The 22,951-nt window shown below is 47.7% G+C and overlaps 1 protein-coding gene across 4 annotated transcripts in view; it reads left to right on the forward strand.

Annotated features, from left to right (window-relative positions):
- The window catches only part of LOC144730769 (doublecortin domain-containing protein 2-like), a 65,628-nt gene that overhangs the window by 15,532 nt on the left and 27,145 nt on the right, over positions 1 to 22,951 (forward strand). For all 4 annotated transcript variants that reach the window (XM_078611522.1, XM_078611539.1, XM_078611517.1 and 1 more), the window contains exons 2-4: positions 2,428 to 2,482; positions 18,752 to 18,828; positions 22,658 to 22,789. In XM_078611522.1, the coding sequence (XP_078467648.1) occupies positions 2,428 to 2,482; positions 18,752 to 18,828; positions 22,658 to 22,789 (264 nt within the window). The remainder of the gene's footprint in view (positions 1 to 2,427; positions 2,483 to 18,751; positions 18,829 to 22,657; positions 22,790 to 22,951) is intronic.

Raw genomic sequence — 22,951 nt, forward strand, 5'->3', positions numbered from 1 at the left:
ATGCTGTGTCAAAGTAATAATCTACGCGGTGAGGATTCAAGGCTCCTGGGTTTTACCGTGCTTGTGTGTTAGTCTGTTTTTGAGCACGCGGAATGAAGGGAATTCGACTCTGTTTGGTTGCTTTAGCAGCCAGATTGCCCATTCATACGTGCATACTTTCATCCACGTTTTGAACACAGCCACTTCAAAGGGCAGATGTCCATGCAAGCAAATCCTTGGGGAATGTGTACCCCGAGTTGCTTATACAGCACAACGTGTTCATACATATTTAGAAACAAGTTGGAATCTTTACCAAGCCGTACTGAGATCTGATGAGATGCCAGGCTGGGATGTGCGTTGTTAATTCTGGCCTATGTGCTCGATTTGTCTCTGCATGTACCGTATATTGAACTTCTTTCGCACCGTACATAGCCAACCGTGCTAATCGGAGGTTCAATGTTGAGTCTATGGGTAGTGTTAGTCTATGGGTAGTGTTGTTCGATGGGCAGTGTTATTCTGTGGGTAGTATGTATGTTGAACTTCTTTCGCACCGTACGTAGCCAACCGTGCAAATCGAAGGTGCAGTGTTGAGTCTATGGGCAGTGTTAGTCTATGGGTAGTAATAGCCTATGGGTAGTGTGGATGTTGAACTTCTTTCGCACCGTACGGAGCCAACCATGTTCATCGGAGGTGCGGTGGAAGGACAACAAACTAAACACTAAAATCAGTTGTTCCCCGATGATGATGTGCCACTGCTTTTGGTGCGGACTCACCGACACTGGTGACCCTATAAGTGACACAGTGAGAACTTTCAGCAGTAATACGATTGGTATCAAGTTTATTGGGAACGGACCGGCACTTTGCGCAGTCGTATAAGCATGATTATTAACGAATCCACGGAGTGGAGATTGAAACCCTGAGCGGGTGATGTGCTTATTGCATCAGCAACATTGCATCAGGGCAGAGCAGTGGGACGGTGGAGCAGTGGTTAGCACACAGTGCCATGAACCAGGGGGACCTGAGTTTGATTCCCATCCACGGCTAACATCAGTGACGAACGATGTTTGAACCGGTTCGGGGGCCTCCTCTTTTTCAAGTATTGAAGTATGGTCAAACAACCTCCTCGGGTGGCACGGCTTTGGAAGCCCCCTCAATCGAGCAGGGGATCAACACATGGATTAAAATAGTGTCTTTCGTTATCGAACCGTAACTCACGATCCGTCGTATTACTGGCGAGGATACAAGATTCATCGCAATCCCCCAAAGGCAAACATTTCTGTGAAGCCTAAAGTAAAAAAAAGTTGATATGTGAGGGCATTAAATATCCATTCACATTCGTGTTCATCGTATTCTTCCTAAACTGTTGTTGAATATTGCGTGTTTATGCAACGCACCGTGCAGTATAACATTGCAATGAATAATGAACCGTACATATTTTTTTTAAAATTAAACATAGTAGCTTTGCAGCCTATGACCAAATATTGCACCTGATGTCATCAGTTCTCAGAAGCTAAGTAGAATTGAGCTTGGAAAGTGTTTGGAAATGCGAGCACCATGCACACACCCAACCATCTATCTATCTTTAGTTTTACCAGGTAAGGCCCACTGAGCTATATAGCTCTTTTTTAGAAGTTAGAAACCAGAAGACCCGGAGAAATATCCACGCAACCAACGACTTGTATACCAGGCGAGGTAGTTAACATCTCGCTACCATGCCATAGGGCTGTGGGGCTACGTAGTGGTGATACGTAAACTGAGGTCAACACGTGCAATAGACGTGTTTAATTTCACGGGCTGGAGCAGTGAGCCTGCTAGTTGATGAACTGCACAATGAAACCCAGCAACTTGAGTTTCATTCCTGGCCACAGCTAACATGGGTGGCGGGTGATATCTCAACCAGCCCACGGTGGCCACGATACACACATAGGTTGCCATAGGGCAGCTGGGCAACGTGCTGGGCAGCAGCGGGAGAGGGCAGTGCACCAACATCTATTGCTGCACTGTACTTCTATGTTTCCTCTTTATTCTCCATGTCTTTACCCACCCACACTGACCAGCCCAGTGAAGTATGGTCAAATAGCTCCCATGACTCATAAGGTATGGGGAGGTATGGGGAGGTATGGGGAGGTATGTGGAGGTATGGGGAGGTATGTGGAGGTATGGGGAGGTATGGGGAGGTATGGGGAGGTATGTGGAGGTATGGGGAGGTATGTGGAGGTATGGGGAGGTATGTGGAGGTATGGGGAGGTATGGGGAGGTATGTGGAGGTATGGGGAGGTATGGGGAGGTATGGGGAGGTATGGGGAGGCCCTCATCCAGCAGTGGATTGACAAAAAGACCGTTTGTGTACATTAGCTGTTCGCTACAGTACATGGTATACATTTACATTGCACTAAGTAATTCTGGCTGATGAGTTAATTAATAATTTCTGTCTGTGTTGCTTTACAGTTATGCTGAGATTGGAACCATTAAACCCAAAACGAACAACAAATGCTTTTCAGAGGTAAGCCCCAAAATACACGCTCACAAATATGATTTAAGTTGACATTTACAGCTAAATGTGAATGTGCTTTTCTCATATCTCTGTTAAATTCGAATGTCCTCTGCTTTGTCTCTGTCTGGCAGGATCTCTTTCTCATTGCACATAAAGTCTGTTCTCCTATTAAGAAGTAGTTGTGTTCCTGAAGAACACCACGTTATGGAAAATCGCCTTATAATTTATAAAATAGGGTAAATCACAGTCGGCGATAACACGTGAGATGCGTATGCAGGCCGAACAAAGACTGAGGCCCGTGGGTAGCATCTAGAAGCATCTAGCAGCATCCCGCTGCCTTGTGCGATGCTACGCCGAGGCAGCCGTACGGCCGCTTAGTCCTACTCGCGCGACGTAGTTCCATTCACTCAATCGCGTTATAAAAAATGTGTTCCCCAATGCATTCATTGCGTGATAACCAATTCGCGTTTTGAAAACTACACGCGTTGTAGGAGAACAGACTGCATCCCTCCCTGTGCACTCTGTTGTCTCCGCTAGCGAATGGAAATCGATGGAATAAATCGTTCACGTCTTGTCGGGCAAGAATATTGCTGACCTTCGACGCTGTCCGCTTGACATTTCGCGCCACGTGTCGGGGAAGTGAAGGGGCTCACCACAACAGCCTGGCCAAACCATTCCGCAGTTCCAACACACGCAAAAAATATTACCAATCACAATGTGTGTGTGTATGTATGTATGTTGAACTTCTTTCGCACCGTACATAGCCAACCGTGATTATCGGAGGTGCGGGGCCGAGGAAGGGGAAGGGCAACAAACTAATCACGAAGAGCATTCTAAAGAAATGAGTTTTCAATGTTGGTTTGCAAAAGCCTGCGTGGTTAAGTTCACAGCCATCACAATGATTTGCATTTCTAAGGCACACTTTCAGAAAATGTCTCAAGGCACCATAGCACAACCTTGTTTGACTTAAACTAGTGCCAAAGTAACCCTCTCAACTTGTTTCTCTTCACTCTTGCTCCTTCTCCCTTGCCATCCCTTCCCCTTATAAAAAAAGTCCGCGTTCCTGATCACAGTCCCCACGCAAGTAGTTCCTACGCAAGTAGTCCCTGCGTGAGTGGGGTGGCGGGGCCCATTTCTCGCCCTGTCCCCAGACCCGTGTGAACACGGCGTTTAGGGCTTCTGCCCGCAGAAATTTCTATGCCCCCCCTTAACTTTTCATTGCTCGCGCTTCATACCCGGGGCTCTTGTCAAAATATAAAAAAGAAAACTACACGGATATAAAAGAAAACTCGTGCCCAAGTAGATATTCGCGTCAGTTCTTGCCACGGTCATCTTTTCTGTGTCGCATGTTTCAGCAATGCCAACAGAGCGCCGTGGCGTCGGGGGCAGGCACTGCACACTGTTTTGTTTTAGGGCTCTAAAACAAACCTGCAGACGGTCCCTGCCGTTCCCCACGTTGTCTAAACTTTGCCACAAAACACGCTTCGTCGCTATTCCTTTGCCGTCGTGGATCATTTTATAAACGTGGATCTCTTTTGGACAATTTAATTCCCAAAAATCATGGCAATCCATAATATTGGGGTGTTATTGTGAACAATGTGTAATTTAGTACAAATGTTGATTCGTAGATAATCTAAATACCATTCCATCTCAAGACGCAGTGCCGACACTACAGCAAAGTGGATGCCTCCAGTAACATCCCAGTGCATTCCTGGGTGGCTGTGGGATTATAACTGGTGAACTGTGCAAAATATGCTCTCCGGTATGATATCCAAATGCCTACATAGAAACAACTTGATACGTACACTGCGGTCAACACGTGCAATACACGTGTTTAATTCCACGGGCTGGAGCGGTGCCCTGCTAGTTAGTGAATTGCACGATGAAACCCAGAAACTTGAGTTTTATTCCTGGCCACAGCTAACATGAGTGGCGGGTGATATCGCAACCAGCCCACGGTGGCCACGATACACAAATAGGTTGCCATAGGGCAGCGGGGCTACGTGGTGGGCAGTAGCGGGAGAGGGTAGTGCACCAACATAAATTGCTGTACTATACTTCTATGTTTCAACCTGTATTCTCCATACCTTTACCAGCCCACACTTGCCAGCAGAGTAAAGTATTGTCAAACAACCCCCAATGACTGAAAGGGTATGGGGGAGGCCTTCATTCAGCAATGGATTGGCAAACGTGCTGTAGAATATTAGAATTAGAATTATTTAATGGAACTAAACAACAATGTTCAGAAGCATCATTGTCCAGTGTTCACTTGTGAGTACAGGAGGTCATGTGTTGGATCCCGACCCTGACGCCTGCTACATATTTGGAGTCGGCATGCTCTCCCCGTGGTCACGTGCATTGTTCTCTCTGGGTCCTCCGGTTTCCCCCTCCACATTTGGAATCAACATGCGTTTTAGAGTATTTGGCTGCTAGAAAGGTTCACGCGATAAGCCACGTGGTTGAGCTATCATTTGTGGCCAGGTCGCTTCTGAAAAAAGAGCTACATCGCTCAGTGGGCCCTTACCTGGTAAAACAATAATAACAGTTTAAGTGAGGCTGGTTTTGAGTGGCTTGCTGTCACGTGGCGACTATGCTGCTTGCTTACTTTGTCTATCGTTTTAAAATCGATGTCGCTGGCAAACAACAGACTCTTGATGTGAGGAGCACTGTGCTGCGGACGGACGCATGTTCTCGAGCATTCCAGGAGCCTCTCAAAAAGACTTTCCATCTTTTGTTCGGGATGGGTTCGAGAGTCTATCCACTGGCACGGCCATTACGCTGCGCATCGTTGGCACGGACGCAGACACCAGCTCGTGTCCACGCTCCTCATTCGGGCTTCCATTCAAAATAAAAACAACTTTTTTTTTTATTTTAGCAGGTAAGGTCAACTGAGCTACGTTGCTCTTTTACCGCACGTGTTCACACACACGGTGCTCACTCACCCAGCGCTATCCAGGCTCAAATCCTGGCTTAGCTTCCAATGTCTGACTGGGATCGGGCACATTCCGGGTGATTTTCTCACAGGACACCGAACACGCGAGCACAGAGGAATGCATTCCCAACGAGTGCCTCCAGCCTCACTATTCATTAACTTCGAACAAGCTTACGTGCCACGGCACAGTTCAGGTTCGTCGAGACAAAAAACGTTTATAATTTGATTTGATTTTACATTGAAACTGCCTTTCTCGATCCAACGTAAAAAATAAAAGTCACCGGTCCACTGAACCTTAAAAAAACCCATAACATGTTAAACAATTTTACAGCCCCGGCTGTAATGAGTCATCATCGTGAGCCATCATCCCACGGACACGTTCGGCACAGTTAAGGCTTTTTTCTGGGTCAAAACAAACCGTGGCGGAAATATTGCTCACTTGTCACGACCAAAGCCTTGTCCTTCCCCTCGTGGAGAGCAGTGCTCGGTTGCCTGCAATTACGCAACCTGTGACGGAATGGTCCTCTAAGAGCAAAGGGCAGAGCCGGGGCAAGGCCATGGAATGTGGAATGCACGGGCGGAGTTTGCGGTGGGTGGGGGGGGGGGCACGGAGGGGGGGCAACGCCCCTCCAAACCTGGGCACCTTAATTAATTTATTTTCAGTTGGCTTATAATTTAACATAATACATTAATTATACAGCCGCAATTCCTAATGTGAGGGAACACAGCGAACCCCTGCCACCCCCGCAAATATGGAAGTCAAACTCTACCGATGGTGGAATTTCCCACCCCCCATCCCTCACCCCCTGCAATTCACAGCCCAAATTTCCCCGTGGGGGGGGGGGGGGGGGCTCTCTCCCTCGTCGCAAGTGCAGTCGAGAATGTCATCAGCCTGCTTGGATGGGACTTCGTGCCCAGGGCCTTGTTGGTGTCCGAGTGCGCAAACACCACCTGCGATGAAACAAAAGGAACAGAAAACCTCTCCAGACACCGTGACGCCCCGAAGTGAAGTCAACGGACGCATTCAACATCAAGTTCGGGCACCCGGAGCGACATGGGGCCCTCCCTGCCATCCACCCGACCGGCGACAGAGAAGATTCTTCAGGACACAGACGTTGTGGTCACCTGTGAGCAAAAGAGAGCTTTCACCGCTCATCGGATTCTTCCGGTCCAAAGATTCTGATTCTGATTCCGGTCATCGTGGTGCCACACCGTGTGCATGCCGACCTTGGCTTTCAGGAGTGTTACGTGCGTCATCGTTATCGTCGCTATTTAATGTTCTAGTCATAGCACCTCACATCTGCGTGGGAAGTCTGTTTTTTGGGCACGAAAAGGAGGAAGGGGTTTGACACGGAATGTCCACGCGAGGAACTGAAAAGTGATTACCAATGGGTCAGGAAAGTTTTTGGTGGGGAGGAAGAGGCGATGGGGATGGCAATGCGGAAGTCGTTCATTCCTTTGCTAAATGCGTAACGCGCTCAAATTGAACTTAAAGATGACATTCGCAGGTTTGTGCGAGAATAGATAAAGTAAATAAACAAGTTTGACACGTAGGCGATCTAACCCGATAAAACCTTCATTATAAATAAACAAGTCTTCAGATTTCCCACAGAAGGACAACACCCACGCCGAGGTGCGGTGCCGTGAGAGAGGAGGCGACGCATTCCAGACGACTGGAGCTGCTGCAGAGAAGCCACGTAATTTACTGGAGGTTTGAGCTAATTCCGTCATTCTAGATATTTGAATTTAAAAGGAGGCATTGCCACCAGCCCCTATTTCTGAATTTGGGCTGTTAAATATTTGCAACAATGTTATTCCAGTTTTGATACGGTCATGTACAATTCCAGATGCTGCAGTACTCCGATGCTTGAGCCAATGGGAATAAAATCACATGTAACATTTCACAGCAATCAAGAAGTGAAATCACAGGTCTTTGCCTGATATACTAATATGGTCTTATCTTGCATCACCTCTTCTCTTCTGATCTGCAAATGGGTGATTGGCTTAAATGTACAGCCTTTTGTCAATTCCAACTGCTGGATGAAGGCCAACACTTGCCCAAGAGGACTTTGACAATACTTTAGCACATTAATCAGTGCAGGTTGGTGAAGAAGGGAAGCTCAGTTCTAGGACAGATATCATTTACAGATAGACTACAAACTACTTAACATTTTTTTTTACTTCAGCAGGTAAGGCCCACTGAGCTATAGCTCTTTTCCAGAAGCGACCTGGCCACAAATGATAGCTAAACGAAGTGGCTTATCATGTGGAATATTTATTGCAGACAAATAATGTGGAGGGGAAACCCAGAGGCGCCGGAAAAAATCCACACGACCACAAGAAGAAAATGCAAACTCAAAATATACAGCAGGCGTCAGGGTCAGGATCGAACCCACGACCTCTTGCATGCCAGGCGAGGTAGTGAACATCTCGCTACCATCGGTACCCAAACGTTGGCCTTGGCCAAGAATTAAACTCGGGTGTCATAGTGCGGTGCGCGAACGTGGACGGCTCAATCTGTGGGTATTTTCCCAATACACATTTGGGGACAATTTTCACCCAATGAAGCGCAAAGCCAAATTTGCATCGGGCCCTTCAGGACAGCTGCCTGTGTGTCATGGTGAGCACCGTCGACTTCCGAAGATTAATTCTGTCAGCGAGGCGCGAAAACAATGGTGGCATGTTCCTTAAAATCAATTTGTGTCCAACACACAGTACCTAAATGGTTACACCACAGAGAGCCATGGGCAGATCACGTATGGTGAGATAAAGTGTGGGTACTTCCACCTCGTCCAAGACATCTGGTCAGTGTGACAGAGCAGTTCCAATACCCTCTACAGGAGGGTACGAGCGCTTCCTCTATGCAGGTGTTCTTCATTTCAAGGCCGTGACGTGTGGAAACCCCGACAAGACACGGATGGTGAAGACACCCCCCACCCGTCATCATCATCGTCGTCGTGCTGCTGTCAAACCCAACGATGGTTTCAAATGGCGTGGCGGCCACTCACGCTGATGATGTTTCATCGGCGAAAGTGACCCCCCCTCCCTCTGAAAATGAGTGAAGAACTCTGCTCTTCTGAGACCATTCCGCCAGCAGTGGCGTGAGCGAGAAATTGCAGGGCCGCACCTTTGCCTGTGGCCAGAGACCCCCCTCAAAGCAGTTTTCTGAATTCACATTTAATTGTTTATTTACCTCCACCTCCACCCCGCAAAAGAACACCCCCCCATCGTCTACTTTTCAAGGCCCATTGCTTCATCGTGCAGCCGTGGCTGGTGGCTCTGTTTGTATTCTGTCTTGGCAGGGGGGCAGGGCAAGGTGAGGTGGGGGTGCCCTCCACCCCCGCCCCTCCGTGCTTGGTCATCGCGCTGGGGTAGCTTTGGGTGGTGCGATGCCCCCCCGCTCGCCCTCCCCCCACCCTCCTCCACCACCCGCCCCCCGCTATCCTCCCCTAAGCACCCCCACCCCCCGTCCTCCTGCTCCCCGCTCTCCATGACCCCTCCGTCTCCCCCCGCCCTCCTCCCCTATGCGCCCTTCCCCCTTCCCTCCCCGCCCTGCTCCCCCTCCCATGAGCCCTCACCCCGCCCTCTTCACCCCCATGCGCCCTCCTCCTGCCCTCCTCCCCCTTTCCCCCCTCCCTCCCCGCCATGCGCCCTCCTCCACAGCCCCCCTCCCCCCATGCTCCCTCCTTCCCCCCTCCCTCCCCACACTCCTCTCCCCCAATGCGCCCTCCCCCCGCCTTCCTCCCCCGCCATGCGCCCTCCTCTACAGCCCCCCTCCCCCCTCCCCCCCATTCTCCCTCCTGCCCTCTCCCTCCCCGCCCTCCTCCCCCCAATGCGCCCCCCCCCGCCCTCCCCCCCCACCACGCGCCCTCCTCTCCAGCCTGGTGCTCACAAACAAGGCGCTTCCCACTCAGGCGCTCGCTCTGTCCACCTGGCCACTCCACCCCGAGTGGCTTGGCGCTCCCGCTCTGTGTACACACGCGCGCCCGGTTTTGTTGAAATCGAGGCGTCGTTGCATGGGCATGTGGCGGTCCAGCCTTTTCATTCTTTTTCAAGTCGCCTTAAAATAATAATCGCAATAATAATCATAATAATAAACAATAGACTTTAACAAAAGCATTGAAATAATATAAATGCATACATGTGTTGCCTCCAGCGCACGCACGCCGGACGTTATCTGACGGTCATAAGGAAGGTGACATTTAAGGTTTGGAGTATTTTGGAAATTTTCCCTGCCCTGTTGTTACTACGCGAGAAAAATGTGTTTGCTGGGTCTAAAATTAAGTAGATTTTTTTGTTGTTTCATAAAAACTGCGAGCTTTAATGGCAACTTATGGAGTAAAGCATGAATCAGAGCATTATGTCTTCACTGCGATGCTACTTTGAAGCTGGACGTCTGTGAAAAAGAGCTTGATAGCTCATTAGATTGATCCAGTAAAAATAAATATTCTGATTGTGAACTATTTTTTTACATTTTGTAAAGATAAAACAGACAACAGCTAAAAGGACGCAACTCCAAATAAGTTTCTTAGTGAGAATCTTTAAAATATGTTTTTTGTTGTTGCAAAGTAAACCAAAGCCACACATTCCTAGAGCCCCCCACCCTCCCACGGGGGCCCCACGGGGACCACACGGATCACGTGGCCGCTTCTTCACGCCTTGTGCGGGCAGCTTTATTTTGTATGTGACCCAAACTCGAGCAGAGAGGAGTGGGCCATCTCTACGCGTGTTGGTGCACACGCGAAAGAAGAGGGAGATTAATCCAAAGCCCGTATCCACGTTTGTCCACCAATTTAAGCGTCTATCTCTTTGCACCTCGATCAGAGCTACTCAACGATGTGTGCACATGTATGTATTGGGGAGGGGGGGCGGTAGTGTAGTGGTTAGCGCGCTGCGCTACGAACCTTGCGACCCTTGTTCGATTCCAGCTCACGGCCAACACCAGTGACGATTATCTGAACTGGTCATGGGCCTCCCCTAGGTCGACTCAGCCGCAAATGAGTATCTGGTGCGGTGTGAAAAAATATCGTCACTGGGGAGACAAAGGCGGTCGGGCGTGGTGCTGGCCACTCATCCCGTCGTGTGCCGTTGCCGGCCTTCGTAGGGTGCTACTCGCTAACAGCACTTGTTCCAACAGTCTGTTATGGCTATACGGGGCATCTTTGTTTTTTGTATGATGAAATTCTTTAGCCAACTGTGCTAATCGGAGGTACTCAGGCAATTGGTCTCCGCCAAGAGTTGCCTGTCGTCGGTTAAAACTGAAAACCGAGTGCGGTGCACCTTTAGTATAGATCTCAGTCCCGTGCGTGTCACTGGCACATCGGGAAACCCATTGCCTCGACGTTAATAAATAATTAACGTTTTATTTCACTAGTTGAGGCCCACTGAGCTAGACAGCTCATTTTCAGAAGCGACATGACCACAAATGACAGCTCAGTGAAGTGGCTTATCATCACGTGTAAATCTAAAGCAGCCAAATACTTTACACGCAAGTTGATTCTACATGTGGAGGGAAAAACTGGAGGATCCGGAGAAAAATCCACGCGACCACGGAGAGAACCAACAACCTACTGCATACCAGGCGAGGTAGTTAACATCTCGCCACTGTCACTTATCATGGCTTTGAGACGTTACCGACTCCCAGCTCTTCCCACGTAACACCAGTGTCTGCTGTGGCCTTCTGATGGAACCACAAAATCCTGACTAGCTGCAATGCCGGCTAGTTTGGTTCCAGCTCATGATCAATAATCAACAAAGTAATATATAAGGAACCACAGCAAATGACTCTGGCCTACGACGTCAAAGATTTGAGCTTCGAATATCGAATAAGTGTTAGAATACACGAAGAGTCCTGACTTATCTGCATGATATTTCAAATGAAAGTGGGAAATGCCATCCGTTTTTATTTTAATCGTATTGTGGAGTTTATTACAATTTTTTTTATTCCTCAAAGTGTGTTTTGTCCCTAAAATAGAGCCGCAACAGAACGGCTTCACGTTTCTGTTCTCTCTTTCATTGACTTGAGATGCGGTTGCATTTGGACACTACAAATCTAAACTGTCAATTGCGTTGTGCGTCACACTCGCTAATGGGTCTACGTACTATCCATCGCGCAACATGTCGACAAACTCTAGGGCGATCCGTGGTTAGGGTTAGGGTGGTTTGTGCCTCTGATTAGCGCAGTTGGCTACATACGGTGTGAAAGAAGTTCAACATACATCCATTGGGTTAGATTCATTGGCCCAGACAGATCATAGAATTTTGACAAATGATGAAAAACAAGTTTGATCTCATGCAAATTTTGACTGCTTACTTTAGTTAGCTTGCTTCTTACGGATAGCATCCACACGTGCAGAGTTACTGACATGTATTGTGCGGTAGGGTTAAAAATTACGACCTCATACTCGGTAAGATGAAAGACCCCTTTCACTATTCCTTGCGCTACTCATGGATTTTTCGAAGCCTCCATTCCGAACAGGAGTACCCAGAACACGCACGTGCAGAAATCAATTGTGTCCTTGGTAACGCCGTATTTTCACCGGCACTGAAGCTGCAATACGGCATTCTACCCAAACAACAGAATCAATATTTGGAAATGGAAAGCTTTACAATGCATTTTTTGTAGTTATCACTTTGCCCCAAAGTGATGACTACAATTTTAATGGTTATCATGCAGTGTATCACTGAGCCTCGACTTCCTATCCAAAAACAATATCTCGGACCCATATCTCCTTGTCTATATATATCAGCTTTTTAATCTAGATTGAAAACTCACATCTGTAGAACTGATTTTTGCGTTTAGTTTGTTGTCCTTCCCCCCACACCTCCAATTATCACGGTTGGCTACGTACGTTGCAAAAGCAGCTCAACATACACATGTACATATCTGGCAGTTCACCAGCATTGGTTCAAGCAAGGCTGACTGCTGATGATGACGAGACATCTGCAGAGTTCCTTGAGCCAATGGTGCTGAAATTATGCACTCCCAGAATGCCGTACGGCAGATGTGATATGTAAAATAAACTTTTTTTTTTACATAGAGGGACAGATATGGGAAGGAGGCTTATTGTGTGCTTGGCTATTGTGTAACACAGATACAAGATGTCCACAATGGAAATTAACCTCGAGTTAGACTTTGCTGTCTGAACTGCATGGTTGAAATGTAGGCAACATAATCTTTATGCGTATTAAGTTTTGTACGCCTTAAATCTTGAGTCATCTTCAACATCAACCGACAACAATCACAGCTGATGTTGGTTACCACCTGGAGCCCTTCTCAAGTCTCGAGTCTCGAGCTGCAGAGGGATGCGACTCGGTCGATGAAACCTTCACACGCCGAGTGAGATACCTGGATGGACACCGTGAGCATCCCTTTGTAAAAGGAAAATCCGATGATTGATAGTGTCTCCCGACTCAAAAGGGCAGCAATGGGGCGGTACTTGTCTTTCTGCTGGTGACATCGAAGCAGCGGTGGAAATTCCACATTCCCATGGTGGGGGCCAGTCTTATAATATGAAAAAAACCCACAATATGCAAACTTGAGCTTTGCAGAGTTTTCTAGCTCGAAGCATGTGCTCCACTGTAGTTGTGTACCAACTACCCAATCTTCAGCCCTTTTATAATATAATTGGAATATATATAACTAACCCGTTCTGTTAAGAGGAGATTAATGCATAACCTAGTTGTATTAACCCTTTCCCATTCCGTTGACATACGTGTACGTCATTAATTTTTCTTCCAATCCGGAATAAAAACTAAAATGAAATATCTTTATCGCTACCGAGGCTCCCACAAGGCCATGCGGCAGGGCGTGTGGTAGCACAGTCTGGCGCCAGATGTCAATAAAGCGCTATCGTGTCGCTACGGTTCTCCGCAGTGAGTGACCGATGTCTTTTAAAAACACCGGCGCTATACGGTGCGAAATAAGTTCTACATACATACATGAGAAACGTGACCATTGTTTCAAGTGCCGCGCCAGGAGATCGAACCTGCGACCGCACGTGACACCGCGGTAGCCTCGAGGCATGCTCCTTCATCGGAACGGAAACCAAAATGTGTGTTTACTGAGCCAGCTGCCTGCGTGTCTGGTAGCGTGTGCCCAGGAAACCACTGGAGCCGTGCTGTGTGTATAACCCGGTCAATGCTGAAGCCAGTGCCGCTTCTGTTGCAGGGAGCACGGCTTTGTGTTCAGCGATGCAGGCTTTTTAACCCTTTCCCCCTTCCGAGACGTCTGCAAGTTGCAGGGTTTTGGGTGTACCCCTCACCTCTGAATCTCGGAATGTGCAAGTGGCACAGCGTTAATTTTATTTAGGGATGTGCAGTAGCAGCGCCGTTGTTTTTAATGGCATCGCTCCTCACAGCAGAGAATTGTAGTGACACGACCGCCGCACTCTATGATAGCTGGCGCCAAACTGTGCCACACGCCCTCCCTCCCGCGTAGGCCTTGCGGGAGCCTCGGCACTGATTATGTTATTTTATTTGAATTTTTCTTCCGGTTCCGTTCTGATAACATACACATACACGGTCGTCATCGGAACGCCGGAAGGGTTAATAACGCCAATCTCTGCCGGATCACGAAGTGCATCAGCTGAACTGGGCTCTCCACAGCGATGCATGACACACGATGCCGTACAATAATTAATGAAGCCAACACACAGCTGCGTGACCCCCAGGTTATCGTGTTAAACGTCGCATATCCCACTCGCTGTGGACTGAGGTACAGTATAGGTCAGGGGTCAGCTTCGGAGCCACATGCGGCTCCTCAAGGATCGCTTCGTGACGTTAGTTATGAAGGACCTCCGTATTCTTTGGGTCTTTCGGTAAAGTCACATAGATAGTTGCAAATTAATAAAAATAATCAATATAAAATAAAATAAAAGCTACGACGTTTCGATCACAACACAGGCGATCGTCATCAGGAGGAAATAAGGGAAAAGCTGCTGAATGCAGACGGTTTTACAGGGTGTAGTAGTCCTAGGGTCATAAACAAAGTGGGCGGGGCTAGCCACCCGCACACTTGTCGTGGAGGCCGCTCTCCGATCTTACATTGACATGCTAATTTCTCACATTAACATGGCCACCTCCATGCCCTCGTCGTGGAGACCACTCTCCGATCTTACATTGACATGCTAATTACTCACATTAACATGGCCACCTCCGTGCCCTCGTTGTGGAGACCACTCTCCGATCTTACATTAACATGCTAATTTCTCACATTAACATAGCCACCTCCATGCACTCGTCGCGGAGGCGGCTCTCCGATCTTACATAACATGCTATTACTCACATTAACATGGCCACCTCCGTGCCCTCGTCTTGGAGGCGGCTCTCCGATCCTACATTAACATGCTAATTTCTCACATTAACATCACTAGTCCCGCCCACTTCGTTTATGACCCGAGGACTACACCCATTTTAAACCTGTAGAACAGTCTCTATTCAGCAGCTTTCCCCCGTCGAAACGTCGTAGTTTTTTGTTTATTTAATATTTATTATTTTTTATTAATTTGTACCTATCTACGTGACTTTACCGACAGACCCAAAGAATATGAATTCCTGCGGTCACGAAAGCTTTAAGTCAAGATTTAAGAACCACTCTCTCGTATTCACCATGTGCATTGCGGCCTTTGATGCATTAATTCTTTTTTTACCTAATTCGAAAACAAATGCTCCTTTTCGGTTGCCGACACCTGGTATAGGCGGATATGTAAAGAGGGTGGATACGTGGACGTCGATAGAAATTGACACTTTGATTGGTTGAGGGCGGAAACGCGACGGTCGGATATGCAAGTTCTCACAGAAACAACAAAAACCCAAACTAGCCCGTGATGACACGGGCTGGGACGGGACAACGGGACCGTGACTCCACTCTCGTCACGCGCGCAAGAGACTTCCCCGCTCCGTTGCCACTCATCCTCGACACGGTGGCTCAGGACAGGGCGGGATGGGTCGTCATCGTTGCGGCCCCAAGGGGCTTGTCGATCGATGGTTGGAGGGAGGTTGGGGCAACGCCAGGAACAGGCGAGGGCCGTATCGCAGCGCCCCCTGTGGCGGCCTCGACTGGACGGGGGGAAGTGGTTGAGGGGAGGGGACAAAAGCATCCACAATAGAGGTGATTTTGGGTTAAGTCGCGTACACGGAGCTGTCAACCCATAAAGTTTACCCGTATTTTTGAACAGGCAAATTGCGTTTTCAGGTCAATAGGGCATTCAGCCGTTCCAATATGAGCAACAACAAAAAAATCATGCGGCCAAATAAGAAAAGTTGATGACTATTTTTTAAATTAAGTTAAGCAGCAGCATGCAAGATCACAGACAATAGCATGATAAGTCGTACAATTGAATTAATACATAACAAAGTTGCGTAGTAAAATCGTTTTTGTCTATTTATTTGTATTTCTCCCTTGTGATGGGACGTTGTAGGATGAACGTTGAGATGTATCAGGGCACGGGGTGACCAATAAGGTCTGAATTGGTCTGTAATAAGGTAGGCACCGATAAGGGGTTGACAGGTATGCGTAAATATATAAACTCACCACCACCCAAAACAGCCATTTAGTAAGGTTTATCACGTAAACAAAAATGTGCCAATTCATCACTAGTATAGCTCACCAGTGTGTTGGAGAGTAAACCCACATTCACAATTCAAGTACGACGTTTCGCAGTAATTACAACTGGCATTATCAGGCAAGAGCCAGAGTTGTGGAGAAATTCTCCTTTTTCGGTGTTAAATCGAGGCGTTAGTTCTGATGTCGTCACGTTTAACCGTTGTACTCGCTGGAAGGTTGTGTTGCTCCCTTGCGAGTGGAGGTGTCAACCGTGCTTAATGTTCCCTGTATTTATGTTGAACTTCTGTCGCACCGTACGTAGCCAATCGTGCTCATCGGAGGTGGCGGTGGCCGGGGGCGGAAGGACCGCAAACTAAACGCGTCAAAATCCGTTCAAAAGAAATTCGTTTTCAATCTGGAAATCGTGTTTGTGTGTGGTTTATTTAGCGAATGCTTCTTTTTTACACGGGACTTTAACGCAGCTAGAGCAGCACATTGACAATAAATTCTAATTGTTAAACAAACGCAAATGTACGTCAATGTTATATTGTGGGTGAACGTCAGCCCCACGTAGCCACACACCCACGTGACAGCCTCCTCCTCCAGCACGTGCAGGGCAATGAGGGTGTCCATCGACAGGCGTGCCACCCCTATAGAATGTGTAAACAGACAAGCAAGCAACCAACAGCAGCAGCAATATCCTCAATCTTACATGGCTTGTCTAAGTCACGATCATCCTCCAGATCAGTGAAAAACTCTCTCCTCCCCCACTCACCCTTACGCATAACAGACTGTTGGGGCAAGTGCTGTGAGCGAGTGGCTCCTGTTGAAGGCCGATGTGGCGCACAAGTGGGGTGGCGATGTTTGTACGTCACAACAGGTCGTCATTTGAGGCCGAGTCGACCTAGGGGGGAGGCTCAGGACCGGTTTAGTTTCGGTGACCACGAGCGGGAATCGAACTTGGGTTGCCGGATTCGTAGCACTCACCATGGGCGAGTGTTGATCATGTTCCATACGTTAAGCGTTTGCTCTCTGGGCTGCACTCTTGAGAGTGTGATAATTAATCTGATTTATTTACACCACGTGTTGCATTCGTCACTCAACGGTTGCATGGCGGGTTAAAGGAACGAGGCAAAGATTCCATTTTCCAAACGAAGAGTGGCTTTTTACTTAAAACTCAGGAACATTTACACTCAGAAATGCAGTTTCCATACAGGAACATGCCGTCACTGCTACCAGTACCTGGAAATAGACACGCATCTCCAGGGTTGTAACCTTGCCTCACTTCCTGACATCACACATCTTGTCATTTCCTTCCTCTGCCAATATACAAATAAACATCAAAGGATCCATGTGTGTAAACTCAAGACTAGACACCAGAGTAAGCCTCATTATTGTCTGCATATTTTAGATAATTTAACCCGTGAAATGTAGTAACACAACCAACTGAAATTTACCACTATATGTGCTGTAATGTATATTAACTCATGATTGGGGATATGCTCTTTTAAATCTAGATTGAACACTCATTTCTTTTGAACTCCTTTTTGTGTTTAGTTTGTTGTCCTTCCCCCGCACCTCATGATTAGCAAGATTGGCTACGTACGGTGCGAAGAAGTTCAACATACATATTCATATCTATCTATTTGACTGGATGGCTCACCTGCAACATAAAGAATCAAAATGATTACACTCAGAGATGCGGTTTCCATGCAGCCACACACTTCACCATGCCGGAGGCTGCATCACCACCAGCTGGGATCATCATCAGCGATGTTTGATGCATCCAGGCTGACAATTTGTCATCCTGCTCGGCACGTATAGCACGACCAATGATCTGTTACGATTTTGTCAATGATGACGATTGGGTGATGCATGATCGGTGATCGTGGATGATGGCACAAGATGATGGTGGATGATGATAATGCTGTATTTCACATAAGGTTCCCAAGGTATACACTCAGTACTTTAAAGAAGTTAATAATAAGCAGATGTTATATTCCCATAAAGATTTCATTACATTCTCATTCGACCGGATTTTCTACTCATACCCAGATTTACTCCCAACAGCCAAACATTCACAAATAAAAATTTTTCCCCGAACTTCCAACGCAAGAACCGTGCTGAAAGATAGTTTGAAGGCACCACGAGGTTATCCGGTCTCAACAAGGGGCATGAGCTTTGTAGTTTTTTTAAATCACAGCACGCGTTGTGTTTTCAGGAGGTGCCACACGTTGTTCGGGCATGACGCCCGAAGTTTCCCCCCACGTGCTGGGATCTTCTTCAGGAACTGAATCGAAGAAGCTTCCGGCACGTGGAGCGAAAACACAGAGCTCGAGCACTGCCCTGAATACCGACACATTAGTAGGGGCGCCACGGTGGCGAGATGTTAACTACATCTCCATATATACAGGATGTCACGTGTTCAATCCCCACCCTGACGCCTGCATATTTTGAGCTTGCATGTTCTCCCCGTGGTCGTGTGGAATTATCTCCGGATCTTCCGCTTTTCTCCTTTCACATTTAGAATAAACATCACGCGGCTAGAGTATTTGGCTGCTATACATTTCCATATGATAAGCCACTTTATTGAGTTATCATATGTGGCCAGCTGGCTTTTGAACAAAGAGCTGTATAGATCAGTGGGCCTTACCTGCTAAAATAAAAATTGCAAAAATAGTTCCGGTTAGTTTTTAGTAAAATAAAAAGAGTTTTTTTCAGTTTTTTTTTTTGGGTAATGCTTTCGACAAGCGACCCGAATGAAGACGGTAACGTTTGGCCGTTGTTGTGCTGCGCTCAGATCAAGCCGGTGCTGCATAGCAGAGTGGTGGTGTCTGCCCGGTGGAGGAAGTGCGCCCCTGAGCCCTGCTTCATATTGTGAGTCACGGGGCTCACGCCCTGCCTCCACGCGCCACCACATGACCACGTGCTCCTGCACCTCTTTACACGTGTCACGAATGACCCCCCCCCCGCTCCGCCGGCTGACTAAAATGGCACGAACTAAAGACACATTTGTGATTTCCGGAGCCTGAAACTCGAGGGACGATCTTCTGCGCAGGGTGCTCAGATCGGTTCGTCTTCACCACCGTCGATTGTTGTTTAGACTGCGCCTCGCATGGATTACAGCTCGAGGCGCCGGGACAAAGGGGAATTTGAGACGATTGCTCGGCGAGGGAGGGATTGCAGACTAAATACAACGTTTAAATATAAATATACGGGATAGATGACGCAAGCAACGAACGGGAACGCAATTGAAAATGTAAACTGTGGTCGAGGATGCTCTCCTTGTAGTTCAGTTAATTCGAGTCATTCAAACACTACCTATAATGTCTCTAAGTGAGTCATAAATTGATCAATTGTGGGTGCAATAACAATATTGGCAGGTACGCTGTTACACAACTTTGGAGTCAAACGACTAAATGCCCATTCAGTAAATGGCAACATGATCATCATTACGCTCACTTTAGAGGGAAACAAATATATCAGCGTGTACTTTGATACTCGAAAAAAATGTCCCATGGAATATATCACAGGTGACGTTTGGGATAATGGCATTTCATCTAACCAAGTGGCATGAAGAATGGCCATTATCCATATTTTTTGGAAATATCACTAATTATATTTTGGCTGCAGTTTTTTTTTCCTCACGCGTGCTTGTGCACCGCTGCCAATGCAATATCACCAAATAATAATACCACAATTAATCCGTTATCGTAGATAAGTGGAATATCAGAGTTCACACCGGGTGAACGTGGAGGACTTGCTACTCCACAGCAACAGCTCCCCCAGGGGGGGAATTGATTGCCGGAAAGACCCCCCCCCCCTACCTCCACCCTACCTCCACCCTACCTCCCCACCCCCCGTGATGACTCAGCTCCTGGCTAATTGGGCTCAGTGCACAGACAGCAAGGCTATTTAAAATGCAAATGAGAGCTCAATTTATTTATGTTTTTTTGGTCTAAAATATTTAACCGTCCGACCTGCAAGTGAGCTGGGAGCTTCTTTTCCGCGTCAATGGACACAGTTGACGATGTAGCAAATGCACGCGACAGACTTGGCTTGAGGAAAATGTTAACATTTGACGGCCGTACACATTAAAACCAACCGTGTTAAAGAAACTACACCAAAAAATATATACGCGACCAGGTTATGGAACTGACATGCTCGCGAATATTTTACTTGGCGTCACAAGGGGAGATGGAATAGGAAGTGAAGACATAAGCAAGAACATGAAAGGTGGAACTGATAACACAGAAGTAGAAAGAAAGAATTACACTTACTATTTGTGTTTAACCAAGTAAGGCTCACTGAGCTATATAGTTCTTACTCAGAAGCGACCTGGCCACAAATGATAGCCCAAAGAAGTGGCTTATCGTGTGGAAATGTGGAGGGAAAAGAAGCAGGACCCGGAGAAAATTTCACACGACCGCGGGGGGAACTTGCAAACCCCAAATATACAGACAATGTCAGGGTTGGGATCGAACGCAGGAGCCTCCTGCATACCATCTCGCCACCGCGGCGCCCTAATTGAGGGATGCAATGGCAAACAGGAATCGAGCAGAGTGAATGGCTAAAAGACTGGTAGGTGACAGAGGTTGGTGGGCGACCGACAAGGAGTGTCGGAGTGGAGAAAGGAGGCAACAGCATGGAGAGGAATGACACGGAAGCATCAGCAGCGGATGGGACATCGTGACGACGATGACGACGATGACGACAATCGCCGACAGTGGAGGACATCTTCTGCTGCTGCCGAAAGTCCATGAACCCAGCGGCCTCCGTAAAAGGCTTGGACAAGGAAGAAGGGAATAAGCTGCATTAAAGTTAAAACCCCGATTAGTTTATTGGTGACATCGGATGGCCAACTCTCGTAGGATATATGCACATTGCGTAACAGAAGAGAGTGTGCGAGGAGGACCATCGTCCAATTGAGCAACTCCCCCCCCCTAAAATCTCGTTGTCTCGACTCGGACGAGACCCCGCTGACATAACTCGTCCAATTTCTCCGCGGCGAGGGGAGACGTAACAGGGTGCGTGGGGGGGGGGTCCACAATGTTGGCAACGTTGCCGCCGGCGACGACCTCACGGAGATTTGTCTCCCCCGCCTACGCTCAGAGGCAGTCGACGACGCAGCTTCATTAATCTCCCGCCCGACAATAATTACCGAGCGGGTTAACCCGGGGGGAGGGGGGGTCACCCACTACAATGCACTGGCCCACATCGGGTCAGCACGCGAACCGCGAGGTCGTCACCGCGTGCTTTCTGTACGCGAAGAGCGACGGGCCGTAGCCTGGCCACAAGCATCGTCGTCGTCGTCGCTTTAGGCCAGTGGTTCTTTAGCTGGGGGTGCGTGATGCCCTTTTTGAGGGTGCGGGACATGGGCAGACTTTTTAAGGAGGTAAATGATCGAAAACACAAATTTTAGCACGGGCACGTAAGTGCAACTACTTTGTTTCATCAAACCTCTGCATTCAGGAGAAGAACCACTGCTTTAGGCCTTTTCTCTGTCCACGTGATGATGATAAGCCACTTCGTTGAGGCAACAATTTGTAATAGCCAAGTTACTTCTGCAAAAAAGATAAAGCTAATAGCTTTGTGGGCCTTTACACCTGGTAAGATTAGAAAAAAATTAGGTTAGTTTAATTTGTATATTTTTTGTTAAAAGTGATTTCTTTTCCTTTCCTGTACTTTGTACTCCTATCGTGTTTTTTTATTGTTGTTGTAACGTTCTGACCAGCCCCAACTGTACATCTTTGAAAAAGAGCTTTGGAGCTCATCCGATTCCTCCAGTACGAATAAGCATTCTAATTCTGACTGTTGAATGAAGGCCTTCCCACGTTGAGTCGATTGTGGAGGTCGTTTGACCACACTTTGCCAAACTAACCTTTGTACCACCACTCCACCACAGGCAGAGCCTATTTTAATAATAATATACAGTGTCCATCTAGCAATGATTAGCAATGGGAAGGCACGGAAAAAAGCACACAATTGATTGCTTTAATAATTAACCGTACATTTCCATGCAAATCAGACCCGTCTCAATGGGCTTTCACTTGGCTGAAAGGCTATTGTTTGTGGTGTTGGGAGAATTACGTGGGTAATTTTCGGATGTAGACTTTTTGGCCGTGACTGAGCAAACGAATGCTTTAGTGCATGAATCATTGAGTGGGTTAGTCAGTGAGTAAACGCTTTGGTGAACGAGTGAGTAAGCGACTGAGTGATTGAGTGAGTGAATGATTTGGTGAGTTAGTGAGGGAGTGAATTCTTTGGTGAGTGAATGAGTGAGTGAATGAGCAGGTGAGTGAATTAATTGGTGAGTGAGTTAATGAGTGAATTAATGATTTAGTGAGTGAGTGAATAAGTGAGGTAATGATTTGGTGAGTGAGCGAGTGAGTGAATAATTTGGTGAGTGAATGAGTGTAAATTAATTGTAAATGTTGTGGGTTTACTCTCCAACACACCGGTGTGCTGTGCTAGTAGCAAATCGGCATGTTGTTGTTTACGTGGCAAACCTTACTAATTGGCTGTGTCGGGTGGTGGCGTGTTTAACGACACATTTATGTTTACGCGATCTAACCCCAAAAACCCCTCTATTTTGGATAATATCGGTCGCCAAAGCCCTACTACGTGTTATAACTGGATGAGCGAGTTCACGAGTGAGTGAATGATTTTGGCGAGTGAATGATTTTGGTCACTCCACCCCTGGCAGCTTGTTCACCAATGGGGACCTGGTGGTGCCTCCGGCGCGGTTGCTCATCCCGCGGCGCGTGATGGCCGACTGGGAGCGCGTCCTCGCCCTGGCCACCGAGCGCCTCAACCTCCGCACCGGCGCCGTGCGCAGGCGAGCACGCACGCACACACACGGAGATGCACACGCACGCACGCACACACGCACACGGAGATGCACACACACACACGCACGCACACACACGGAGATGCACACGCACACACACACACACGGAGATGCAAACGCACGGACGCACGCACGCACACGGAGATGCAC

Source organism: Lampetra planeri, chromosome 2, assembly GCF_965212315.1.
Source record: "Lampetra planeri chromosome 2, kcLamPlan1.2.h2, whole genome shotgun sequence".
Lineage (NCBI taxonomy): Eukaryota > Metazoa > Chordata > Hyperoartia > Petromyzontiformes > Petromyzontidae > Lampetra > Lampetra planeri.